This window comes from Salmo salar, chromosome ssa10 (genome assembly GCF_905237065.1).
Source record: "Salmo salar chromosome ssa10, Ssal_v3.1, whole genome shotgun sequence".
Classification (NCBI taxonomy): Eukaryota; Metazoa; Chordata; class Actinopteri; order Salmoniformes; family Salmonidae; genus Salmo; species Salmo salar.
The window spans coordinates 52,396,859-52,410,246 of record NC_059451.1 but is presented as its reverse complement, the minus strand read 5'-3'; the positions used below and the strand labels follow the sequence as shown (position 1 = coordinate 52,410,246).

At 42.9% G+C, this 13,388-nt stretch overlaps 1 protein-coding gene across 1 annotated transcript; it reads left to right on the top strand.

Annotated features, from left to right (window-relative positions):
- Window positions 1–87: 87 nt before the first annotated feature.
- On the top strand, window positions 88–8,997 carry use1 (unconventional SNARE in the ER 1 homolog (S. cerevisiae)). Its single transcript, XM_014123462.2, has 8 exons — window positions 88–241; window positions 1,036–1,085; window positions 4,894–4,972; window positions 5,143–5,292; window positions 5,447–5,462; window positions 5,551–5,581; window positions 5,717–5,879; window positions 7,962–8,997. Exons 1-8 carry the CDS (start codon window positions 140–142, stop codon window positions 8,142–8,144), a joined length of 774 nt encoding a protein of 257 aa, XP_013978937.1. The 5' UTR covers window positions 88–139; the 3' UTR covers window positions 8,145–8,997.
- The last annotated feature ends 4,391 nt before the right edge of the window (window positions 8,998–13,388 follow it).

Here is a 13,388-nt window from a genome sequence, read left to right as displayed (position 1 = left end):
CTGCTAACCTTATGTCTAACCGTAAACTTAAATTTGTAATTTATTTTAACTTTAATTAATGTTTCCGATATACATGTGGTAACTAGTGGAAACGGTACTACTTCCGCAAAATCTTTGCGACACCCTGTCATATTCAAACATGGCTTCGTCTAGGTTAGAAATCAATTTTATCCGATTATTGTCCCGCTGCGAATCTATAGCTTCGGAGAAGCGAGTGGAAACGGAATGGAGGTTGGAAAAGGTAAGACATTTAGACGTTGTAGTCGTTGACCAATGCAACCTTCTTCAAACACAGTCAATGAGAAACGAATGTCCTGTCAAATGATGTTGACAGTGTCTGCTAACGTTGCGTTAGCTTGTCAGTAGGTTAGCATGCTAGATAGCCACGTCGTCAGCAACTTGGAACGAGCAAGTTGGCTAACTATACTACAACTGACTGTATTTTCTAGCAAATTAGTAGCTAATCGTAGTAGTTAACAGTATTAGCTAATGCAAGCACACATGACTTATTTATACCATTTTATATTATAAGATTAGCTATAATCTAAATACGACAGGTCAATGAATCTTGCGAAAGATCTATGTAACTAGCCATGATCATCTCACACCTTGGTTTAGTTGGCAAGCTAACGTTAAATCATTTGACAAGGTTGTGTAGCGAACTACAGTAATTCTAAGTTACACTTTTCCCAGCGAATTTATTTTTTTATCTGATTGTGTTCGCTAGAAGATTACGTTCAGGCCTTTCCAATCAGTCATATGTTTTGATGGCAACTAGCTAACGTTACAGCTGACCCCTCCCTTCAGAAAGCCTAACTAGTTACCGTTCCAGCTAACAGTTACACCCCCCCCCCCGAATAGCCTGCCTTTGTCATCGTTTGCAAAGAATATTTTGCTTACTAGTTGTTGTTTTCTGCATAGCTGCTCAAACTGTGTTCCCATGTTTTTAAGAAACTTGGAAATTGTCTCTCTAAATGCCATCCCTATTATGACTCTACCTAACTGTAGGTCTTGACTTTTGCTCTTTCCTTCTAGTATGTTGGTGCTCTTGAAGAGATGTTGGTGGCTTTGAGGAAAAGTCCAAGGTATATCTAGGCTGAGACCTTTTACCTATGAGTGTCAAAGTTTAAACGTAAACAGTTTACTTTATTGTCTAACAGTACAGTATTGTAGTCTTCACAATACAACACAAACTTAGGTAGATTTTGTGGGCAATGTAACATTGTTAAAACAGGGCAATGCCAGACTTTGAACTTACTTAATACTTACCTAACTAACCTCTCTCTCAACTAAATCTTACATGTATTTATTGTTTCTGATTTTATATAAAGGTGATCCTTTCACCTCAATCAAGCGGTCAGATAAACTGCTATTATGATAATGCAGATATTTATGATTTAAAAAATATATATTATTGATTGGCTTGTACTTGAAGGGAACTGCGTTTTGAAAGTATTCAGACCCCTTGACTTTTGTTTCACATTTTGTTACGTTACTGCCTTATTCTAAAATTGATTAAATTGTTTTTTCCACACAAGCTACTCACAGTATACAAATAATGACTAAGCAAAAACAGGTTAAGAATTTCCTACTAATTTATTACAAATAAAAAATGGGACACCAGAATTTGGAGTTTCTCCCATTCTTCTCTGCAGATCCTCTCTGTCAGGTTGGATGGGCAGCTTCGCTGCAGAGCTATTTTCAGGGCTTCACCAGAGATGTTCGATCGGGTTCAAGTCTGGGCTCTGGCTGGGCAACTCAAGGGCATTCAGAGAATTGTCCCGAAGGTTTTCATAAAAGATCTCTCTGTCTTGACCGTATGCTTAGGGTCGTTGTCCTGTTGGAAGGTTAAACTTTGCCCCAGTCTCAGGTCCTGAGCCCTCTGGAGCAGGTTTTCATAAAGGATCTCTCTGTACTTTCCTCCATTCATCTTTCCCTCGATCCTGAGTAGTCTGCGGCTGAAAACATCCCTACAGCATGACGCTGCCAGCACCATGCTTCACCATAGGGATGATGCCATGTTCCCTCCAGATGTGACGCTTGGCATTCAGGCCACAGAGTTCCACCTTGGTTTCCTCAGACCAGAGAATGTTGTTTCTCATTGTCTGAGAGTCCTTTAGGTGGACCTTTCTGAAAGTATGGATCGCAACGTGTCAGAGTAAATGTATAATTATTTAATGAATTACTGGAATTGATTTGGCCAAGTGCAACTGTGGTCTCTGTTCAGTGCGCTCTCTGTTGAGTTTGGCAGCTGTGGGAGAAGGAGATGCCCGTGTGCTTCGCGGTTTACCAGATCTTTTTTTCTGGAGTTTTTTTTGAAGATCACTCGGTGACACACACTGCAGCGCTGTGGTTCAGCTGCAGATGATGCGCTGTCAGCCACTGACTTGTCATTCACACTCACCGACGTCACCAAATGGACTCATGCTCGAAACAAGTTCTGATTGAGCTCAATCGTCATGAAAAGCCAATACATCTGAGTTTCTCTCTTTCATACAAACTTTGAGAAATAACGAGGTGCTCCCTCAATGTGTTTTGTGCAGTGAAGTGCTTAGTAATGAGTCAATCAAAACGAACAAATTCATATAACGACACATCCTGACCAAACATCCACAGCATGACGGTATACCCAGGGAATTCTTTCAGAACGGGGCAGAATGCTTCAGGAATCAGTGCTTCGACAGTGGAAAATTAAGTCAGCTAGCAAGGCATTGTTGTCATTTTATAACAGGTGATGATAAACAGAAATAAGGGAGTATTATCTCATAGTAGTAGATGTGAGTTTCTCTTTCAAACAATCCCCTGGCCTTGTACACAGCTAATAGCTAACGTTAGCCAAAGCAAGCTAGCTACTGATAGTGCAACCCTAACTAACAGTACAGATGAAAAATGTACATCTTGCTGTAGAAATTATTGTTGAAAACAAGTCTAGGTTGGAACCGATGCTGTTAAAATACAAGTCGTCATTTTTATTGAAGCAAGATACTTTTTGAGGCAAACACACACAGTTCTGGGTTGCTCATCTACAGCAGGAAGTGATCTCCTGCCTAACTGAGAAAGCAGTAGATGTCCTGGTCCAGTTCAGCCCCACATACCTATGTCAATCAGGGTTCTCAACTCTGGATTACTTAAAAAATAAAAAAACAAGTACAGAAACAGTGTCAATGCTGAGCAGTGTTGTACTGTCAAACTGATCCCAGAATAGACATGCTTGTTGAAAACTTCAACCAGCCACACACCTCTCATTAGGAGAGTGTGTGTTTTTGTTTTCTGATCTACATACATGTGATTGTTTTTTGAAATATTTGTATTTATTTAAATTGAACCTTTTAACTAGGCAAGTCAGTTAAGAACAAATTCTTATTTACAGTGACGGCCTGCCCCGGCCAAACCTAGACGACGCTGGGATAATTGTGCGCCGCCCTATGGGACTCATGTCCGGATGTGATACAGCCTGGATCAATCAGTTTATTCCAGTTCAGAATAAAAACTATGATTTCTATTTTAACAGCAACAGTTCCAACCTAGACTTTCTTTTGACAATCATTTCTACAGTAAGATGTACAGTAGGCCTGATCATTTCTACAGTGAGATGTACAGTAGGCCTGATCATTTCTACAGTGAGATGTACAGTAGGCCTGATCATTTCTACAGTAAGATGTACAGTAGGCCTGATCATTTGTACAGTGAGATGTACAGTAGGCCTGATCATTTTTCATCTGTACTGTTACTTAGTGTTGCACTATCAAAAAGCCTGTGTGTATTCTGTTATTCATATGTGTGATGTGATCAATCAGTTTGTTCCAGTTCAGAATGAAAATGATTTTTGGAATTTTAACAGCAACAGTTCCAACCTAGACAGATATGTAAGAGTTTTTAATGGGGGAAAATAAACATGAATAGCTAATTATATGGCCATTTACTTTTGTTATTATTTGTTTTTGTCTATATTGCATCTGTTGTTATGCATAAGGGCAATGAAATGTACCAATATTTATGTATAGTTGCATATGTTCCTAAACACAGAACTTCTAATTTGGGTCCCAGGCTGAAAAAGTTTAAGAACCCCTGCTTTAGGTGCCTTTTTACTGAGGAGTGGCTTCCGTCTGGTCACACTACCATAAAGGCCTGATTGGTGGAGTGCTGCAGAGATGGTTGACCTTCTGGAAGGTTCTCCCATCTCCACAGAGGAACTCTGGAGCTCTGTCAGAGTGACTGTTGGAATCTTGGTCACCTCCCTGACCAAAGCCCTTCTCCTCCGATTGCTCAGTTTGTCCGGGCTGCCAACTCTAGGAAGTGTGTTGGTGGTTCCAAACTTCTTCCATTTAAGAATGATGGAGGACACTGTGTTCTTGGGGACATTCGATGCTGCAGACATTGTTTTGGTACCCTGTGCCTCGCCACAATCTTGTCTCTGAGCTCTACGGACAATTACTTCGACCTCATGGCTTGGTTTTTGCTCTGACATTCACTGTCAACTGTGGGACCTTATATAGACAGGTGTGTGCCTTTCCAAATCATGTCCATTTAATTTACCACAGGTGGACTCTAATCAAGTTGTAGAAACATGTTGAGGATGATCAATGGAAACAGGATGCACCTGAGATCAATTTCGAGTCTCATAGCAAAGGGTCTGAATACTTATGTAAATAAGGTATTTAATACATTCGCAAACGTTTCTCAACCTGTTTTTGCTTTGTCATTATGAGGTATTGTGTCGATTTGAGAGGGGGGGGGATTTCATCTATTTTAGAATAAGGCTGTTAAGTAACAAAATGTGGAAAGAATCGGACTGAATACTTTCCGAATGATCTGTATTAGCCCAATTCATGTCCCCCTGAGGAAATCGTTGTTTTTAAATATTCATTCTTTATTTTCCATCTCTCCCTTCAGCAAACCCACAGTAGAGGTGATGACAGACTACACACGAAAGGTTGACTTCTTGAAAGGACTTCTAGAAGCAGAGAAACTGGTTAGTATAATGCACTGGATTTCATTCTGATACGTAGCTAAAAGTGATTTTTTTAAAATCTGTTTGAACCTATTAGCGTTACATTATACAAGTGTTTTCTTCTCACCAAAGTTTGTTTTTAATGTTTTCTTCACTTGAGCTAAGGATACGCTGCCTATGTTCTTTTATAGTCAGGGACAGAAAAAGCCCTGGCCAATCAGTTCCTAGCTCCTGGACGTACACCCACCATAGCCAATGAGAGGATGCCAGCCAGTAAGACAGTTCACATGCAGACCAAAGCCCGGTGCACAGGGGAGATGAGGAACGAGCTGTTAGGCACTGTAAGATAACCTCATACTGTCTATCACTGATGGATGGGTCTCAATAGTCTGTTTTTTACTTTGAGAATTTTACAGTTTGTTTAATAGACATGATTTGTCGTCTTTATAAAGTGCTATTTCTGCTAACTGTTTTATTGCATTTGTTTCTTTATAGGGTCTGTCGAACAAAGGTAAACATGTTTATTTTTTATATATATATTCAAATGTACAATATTATGACCATTTTAAAGTGTAATTATTTTCTCTGTAATTAAACAGGAAATTTGGAAACAGACTTGCGAAACAGAAGGTAACATTAAAACCTCATTTCCTCTTGCTCTGCTCTAAAATGTGAAACCGGACTTACCAAATGTACGATTTCACATTTTGTCTGTTTTATACCCACAATCAAATCAATCAATAAAACAAATCCCTCCCCTGCCAGGGGTTTGGTGCTGGATGAAAGGCAGTCAGCAGCTGAGCTGGATGCAGTGCTACAGCACCATCACAACCTACAGGAAAAGTTGGCTGAAGACATGCTGAACCTGGCGCGCAACCTGAAGAACAACACGCTGGTGGCCCAGAACATTATCAAACAGGACAACCAGGTGTGGTAGAAGAAAAGCTCTGCTGAACAGTTTCTATGCTGAATTACAATTCCACCCTTAGCCTCATTCTCAGGTCAGACAACAGGAAGACTCTCTCTGCACTTGTAGAGTTAGAAGAATGACGATAATCCCCCCGGGGTTTTAGTGCCTAACACTTTGTTATTTTGTTATTTTATTTTTTTTGCCTTTATTTAACTAGGCAAGTCAGTTAAGAACAAATTCTTATTTTTTAATGATGTCCTACTGAGGAACGGTGGGTTAACTGCCTTGTTCAGGGGCAGAACGACAGATTTTTACCTTGTCAGCTCGGGGATTCGATCTTGCAACCTATTTGGTTACTAGGCTCTAACCACTAGGCTACCTGCCGCCTAACACTCCTGCAGATCTCAAAGGATTGGACAGGTGTATCCAATATGGCGAGAATTTCACCAAACTTATCAGACTAACAAGTTGGAGCTATTTCCATATTACTTAAAATGTATATGATCCTTGGAATTCAGCAAAAGCTTCTATTCTGGTTGACAGAAAAGTGTTTTGCTATCCATCCAGAAGGTGGCGGTATTACATAAGAAACATTCCAGAACTAAAGCGCTTGAATAACTTATGGGATATATGATTTAACAGCTGCTGCTATGAGGCCTGGAATTCCCCTAGTCTAAATGGAAGGAGGGTTCATTTCCAGGGTCAATCCATTTTTGGACAAAAATATGCATCACTATGCATTTCAAAGGCCAGTAAAGTCTCTTATGAAAAGTGCAAGTGTTTGGCGACAGCCCCTTAAAGTTTCACAGAAGAAGTCTTGTCTATGTTCACCCTGACCTAGTCTATCCTTCAGCCACAGCAGAAATATTCATAGTATCCTGTCTCTCTGACCCAGTCTATCCTTCAGCCACAGCAGAAATATTCATAGTATCCTGTCTCTCTGACCCAGTCTATCCTTCAGCAACAGCAGAAATATTCATAGTACATTTTACATTTTAGTCATTCAGCAGACGCTCTTATCCAGAGCGACTTACAGTAGTGAATGCATACATTTCATACATTTCATTTCATGCATTTTTTGTACTGGCCCCCCGTGGGAATCGAACCCACAACCCTGGCGTTGCACACACCATGCTGGCGTTGCAAACACCATGCTCTACCAACTGAGCCACAGGGAAGGCCACTAAAGTGGGTACAGCCTCAGTTGTACAGAATTCTCACCACTTTTAAGTTTCCGCTCACAAAACCTGAAATTTGCTCAGTGACAAAAACATGTAGAGGGAACATTGCTCCGAACCAGTTTGTTTAAATGGGCATCCATTTCTGATATATCAAATCAGATCATCATTGAGTGTCATATGGAAACCGATCCTGTCTCTCTGACCAAGTCTATCCTTCAGCCAGAGCAGAAATATTCATAGTATCCTGTCTCTCTGACCCAGTCTATCCTTCAGCCACAGCAGAAATATTCATAGTATCCTGTCTCTCTGACCCAGTCTATCCTTCAGCCACAGCAGAAATATTCATAGTATCCTGTCTCTCTGACCCAGTCTATCCTTCAGCCACAGCAGAAATATTCATAGTATCCTGTCTCTCTGACCCAGTCTATCCTTCAGCCACAGCAGAAATATTCATAGTATCCTGTCTCTCTGACCTAGTCTATCCTTCAGCCACAGCAGAAATATTCATAGTATCCTGTCTCTCTGACCCAGTCTATCCTTCAGCAACAGCAGAAATATTCATAGTATCCTGTCTCTCTGACCCAGTCTATCCTTCAGCCACAGCAGAAATATTCATAGTATCCTGTCTCTCTGACCCAGTCTATCCTTCAGCAACAGCAGAAATATTCATAGTATCCTGTCTCTCTGACCCAGTCTATCCTTCAGCAACAGCAGAAATATTCATAGTATCCTGTCTCTCTGACCCAGTCTATCCTTCAGCCACAGCAGAAATATTCATAGTATCCTGTCTCTCTGACCTAGTCTATCCTTCAGCCACAGCAGAAATATTCATAGTATCCTGTCTCTCTGACCTAGTCTATCCTTCAGCCACAGCAGAGGATCTGATCTAATAGGTATGTTTTTCTCCTCTCTCACTCAGACCCTGACCCAGTCTATGCGGCAGGCAGACACCAACTTCGAGAAGCTGAAGGTTGAGTCGGAGCGTTTGGAGCAGCACACCAAGAAGTCGGTCAACTGGACCCTGTGGCTGATGCTCATCCTGGTCTCCTTCACTTTCATCAGTATGATCCTCTTCATCAGGATCTTCCCCAAGCTCAGATGATGCACACCTGCTGGACATACCTAGAACATAGAAGAATAACTGCTGCGCTGTTTGTACATATTCACATATAGGCCTAGGTGTGTATATATACCTTCACCGGGTTAGAAGTTGCCCAGTAAGCACAGATCTGGGATCAGCTCATCCTTCAACCAGCTTCTCCAATCCTATTAGATGGAAGAAATGTACAATTGACCTTAGATCAGTGTCTAGGGGGTAACTTCCTCCTGCTCCTTTATGGGTAACCAATATGCACACAAATATAGCTAGCGATAGATTTCTAGATATTTATTTAGAGTGAGGGACAGTGAGACGGGCCTAGTCTTATCAGATGGAGAATGGATGTGACTAAGAGCTTTAATCTCGATCCAGGGATGTCTGTCTGGCAGCAGTACACAGTAGCATGGTCCAGTCTGTACCGCATAGATTCATTTACCATTGATTGACTGCAAACAATATCAGTAATCTCATTGGTCATCTGTTAGTTTGGAACAAGTGGAGATTTAATGCATTCTGTCCTATATAAGGAACTAAAATGTTATCATTTAGTCCTAAAAAATCAGATTAATTAACCACTTGACAAGATCTTTGGTCCTAAAAAAAATCCCTGGAATTAATGCCTTTTTCATTGTTAATTTTCAGTGTGAGTAAATTAGTGTGAATCTGCCCATTTGTTTTTGTCAGTGTTGATGTGCATGAATAGTTGACAGTAGCGGTGAGTGACAGTGATAGATTCATTATGGTGAATATGATTGGCCCTCTCTTCCTTCCTAAGAGTGTTACTTCCCAACCCATTTCTCACTCCTTTATCGCTGTGGTCTGTGTTGAACTGTGTGATTAAATGTTTTTAACTGGAGAGATTTGAGAACTTTATGTATGTGCAACTTTTTCTGTTTAGAAAGTCTGATCACTTTGCCTCATTGTAAAAAGCTATGTTCAGTAGTTTGACAAGCGCCCTCTAATGCTAGAAAGGAAAATTACAGCTGTGACCAGACCAGTCCAGTAGGTGGCAGTCTATCTCTGCATAGCAACAACTAACAACCTCTTTGACCTGGGAAGAGAGAGTCGGGCTGCCATCCAATTCTTTACCCTTCTCTTTGAAGACAGTGTGTACTCTTCACTCTGCCGTATGGATTAAAAGATAAGGGGTGAGAGAAAGGAAATATGGTGGGAACTGGGAATCATGTTTAGCCTATGCTTACACCACTCCCATGCTTTTGACTCCTTACATAAGGTGTTGGTGACCAAGTGCCCTCTTCAGAGAGCAAGGTAGAGGATTCAGATTGCGCTCAATTCCAGAGAGAAGAATGGACCGTTAGGAACACAGGCCTCCTTGAATCTCAATGGTTGATCACAAAAGAAACACTGATGTTTTGTGGGCAGTGTTTCCCCCCCCCTTGTTTTATATACAGTAGACTGATCACAAAGAACCTTGAAGGAAAAACCCAGAGCTGCCTACACCCACATATCCAATTGAAACCAATCATATTCAAATAGTTTAAAGTGGGGGAGAGATGACCTTGCCTGGTTGGGTGGCTGCCCAAATAAAGATGTGTTAGGGGAAACACTGATTAGGTCATTCACAGGCTCTGACACAGTGTCAGTGTTTAACGCACCGGAGACTATTCTGGGGGCTGGCTGGCTGACTTGTCCAGGCTTGCTGCCCTACCCTGCCCTAGCTGCAGCAGATGGCTGTGGGGCTGTAGTATTCTGGGATCTCCTGGTGGTTATTTTTAATTCTCAGAAGAGGAGGAATGTAATGGTACCATGAGACCAAAAGAGGTATTTTCAACATGAAGACACTTGACGTCATCACGGCGGCATCCAACTAAGATCATATTATGACACTGGTTCTTAAAAGTTCAGATGTTTGATTGTGTAAAGTGTTCTAGTCCCTTTCATTTACAGTGTAATAGAACTAGGTCCCTCCCTCCCCACTAGGTCCCTCCCTCCCCCACTAGGTCCCTCCCTCCCCCACTAGGTCCCTCCCTCCCCCACTAGGTCCCTTCCTCCCTCCCCACTAGGTCCCTCCCTCCCCCACTAGGTCCCTCCCTCCCCCACTAGGTCCCTCCCTCCCCCACTAGGTCCCTTCCTCCCTCCCCACTAGGTCCCTCCCTCCCCCACTAGGTCCCTCCCTCCCCCACTAGGTCCCTTCCTCCCCACTAGGTCTCACCTCTCCCACTAGGTCCCTCATCCCTCCCTTCCTTCCTTCCCCCACTAGGTCCCTCCCTCCCCACTAGGTCTCACCTCCCCCACTAGGTCCCTCATCCATCCCTCCCTTCCTTCCTTCCTTCCCCCACTAGGTCCCTTCCTTCCTCCCCACTAGGTCTCACCTCTCCCACTAGGTCCCTCATCCCTCCCTTCCTTCCTTCCCCCACTAGGTCCCTTCCTCCCTCCCCACTAGGTCTCACCTCCCCCACTAGGACCCTCCCTCCCCACTAGGTCTCACCTCCCCCACTAGGTGCTTCCCTCCACCACTAGGTCCCTTCCTCCCTCCCAGACTAGGCCCTCCTTCACTCCCGATTTCCCGTCTGGAGACAGATTCTACAGTTGCCATAGGGATGGGCTCAAAATAAAGTGGTGAGAACTTAGTGTTCTGACAGAAACATTGTTATATAAAAGTGTCCTATTTTAATAAATAACTTGGTGAAATCGTCCTGCCTGGCCTCAGTCTGTAGTGTGTGTTTGACCTCTGTTTCCTGTCTGTGTTCGTTCAGCACCACGTCTATCCATTTCCTGCGGCTCCAGATGTTTGTTGTGGAGACTGTTAATTGGGTTGATCTTTTAACAGTTGGACTACAAGAACAAGATGTTAAGCATCTCCCTGCCTCCTCAATGCTGTGGCTTTTGAACACCCAATCTTTTCAATATATTTCTTGGCTGGAGCTACAGTACTGTGAGTGAAGTGGAGGATTTAGGATTGCCTATGGAGTTAAAAGGCTGTGTTTTCTCCCCTCGCTTGCCACCCTGAGGGGGAGAGGGATGAGTTCTAGCTGAGCTTTAGAGTGTTGTTATTGGGTCAGTGTTGTTATTGGGTCAGTGTTGTTATTGGGTCAGTGTAGTTATTGGGTCAGTGTTGTTATTGGGTCAGTGTAAGGCTGCTGCAGCCAGGCTGCCACTGAGCTTTAGAGTGTTGTTATTGGGTCAGTGTTGTTATTGGGTAAGTGTAGTTATTGGGTCAGTGTTGTTATTGGGTCAGTGTTGTTATTGGGTCAGTGTAGTTATTGGGTCAGTGTTGTTATTGGGTCAGTGTAGTTATTGGGTCAGTGTAAGGCTGCTGCAGCCAGGCTGGATGCCTCCTATCTACAGCTCACATAATAGAGTAGAGCAGGCCTGTCACTCACACACTCCCTGTCACACACACTCCCTGTCTCACTCACACTCCCTGTCACACACACACTTTCTCACACACACACTCCCTGTCTCACTCACACTCCCTGTCACACACACACACAACCTGTCTCACTCACACTCCGTCTCACACACACTCTGTGTCACACAAACACTTTCTCACACACACACTCCCTGTCACACACACTCCCTGTCTCACTCACACTCCCTGTCACACACACACTTTCTCACACACACACTCCCTGTCTCACTCACACTCCCTGTCACACACACACTTTCTCACACACACACTCCCTGTCTCACACACACTCCCTGTCACACACACACTCCCTGTCTCACACACACTCCCTGTCACACACACACTCCCTGTCTCACACACACTCCCTGTCACACACACACTCCCTGTCTCACACACACTCCCTGTCTCACACACTCCCTGTCTCACACACACTCCCTGTCTCACACACTCCCTGTCTCACACACACTCCCTGTCTCACACACACTCCCTGTCTCACTCACTGTCACACGCATTATCTAAAAAAACACACTATTTTCTCTGTTCCTATGTCGTCAGTGTAACTTCAGCTCCAGGAGACCTGCGGCTCATCTTCTCGGTGGTCTATAAAACTCTGTTTGATTGATTGACATGTTTTCACAACAGGTTTTACTTAGTTACAAATGATTGTTTTAATGAGGTAGTAATTGTAAGTCGAATATTGTCATGTCAGAGAATCGGCCATAAATCCCACATTAAGGTTTCTAACCCCTCCTCTCTCAGTTTTCAATCAATATTTTTTTAACTGGAAGGAACACTTCCTTGTTTTGAAGTTCACCCTATGACATCACTTACCATTACTGATCGTATTAAAAGTACTTATTACTCCGAGCCTGGCCCCACCCCCCCCCCTGTAAGCTAGTAGACCTGCTCTGGCCTGAACCACACAAGTCTCTCTTGAAGATTCATAGGTAATGTTAGTTTACCTGCAAGCCATCGGACCATTGGCAGTCCTACCTATGAAATGCCACCAGTAGGCAATTGGGTCTGGTAAACACAGCCTGGCACTGGTACCAATCCCAATCTGTGCCCGCCCTACTGGTGCTGCTGAGGCTGGCAGGAGGAGTCATCTTTGTTTAGTTTTTTGTTTCATCGTGGTTTCTCAGCAGCTACGGTAGTCCATCGAGGACATATGAATTAAAATAAAATGTCCCTCGTTATGTCTATCGCAACTTATTTTTATCATGATAACGACATGACGAAAGTTGTTTTGTCAAGATCAGAAGATCATCAAAAGTACCAGATGCACGATAACCACCTCATCAAGGAGCCCTGTGGCTGCGTTGGTCGCAATGCTCTCGTGGGGCATTTAAGCCCCGAACGATGCCTGACAGTCAGCCCTGTCTGCCTCGCTGCCCCCAAAACCACAGCTAATCACATGCAAAGAAGAACGCAGCTAACTTAACTAATTAGCTGGGTAGTCTTTTTTATATTTTTTTATTTATTTTTATTTCACCTTTATTTAACCAGGTAGGCCAGTTGAGAACAAGTTCTCATTTACAACTGCGACCTGGCCAAGATAAAGCAAAGCAGTTTGACACAAACAACAACACAGAGTTACACATGGAATAAACAAACATACAGTCAATAATACAGTAGAAAAAGTCTATATACAGTGTGTGCAAATAAGGTAAGATAAGAGAGGTAAGGCAATAAATAGGCCATAGTGACGAAGTAATAACAATATGGCAATTAAACACTGGAATGGTAGATGTCAGAAGATGAATGTGCAAGTAGAGATACTGTGATATACACACACACACACACACACACACACACACACACACACACACACACACACACACACACACACACACACACACACACACACACATACACAA

What these genes read in the sequence shown, in the direction of transcription:
- use1 (XM_014123462.2), top strand. Translation starts at nt 140, where the DNA reads ATGGCTTCGTCTAGGTTAGAAATCAATTTTATCCGATTATTGTCCCGC. An exon ending in GCTTTGAGGAAAAGTCCAAG is followed by an intron (nt 1,086 to 4,893) that starts GTATATCTAGGC and finishes CTCTCCCTTCAG; the next exon opens with CAAACCCACAGTAGAGGTGA. An exon ending in TTATCAAACAGGACAACCAG is followed by an intron (nt 5,880 to 7,961) that starts GTGTGGTAGAAG and finishes TCTCTCACTCAG; the next exon opens with ACCCTGACCCAGTCTATGCG.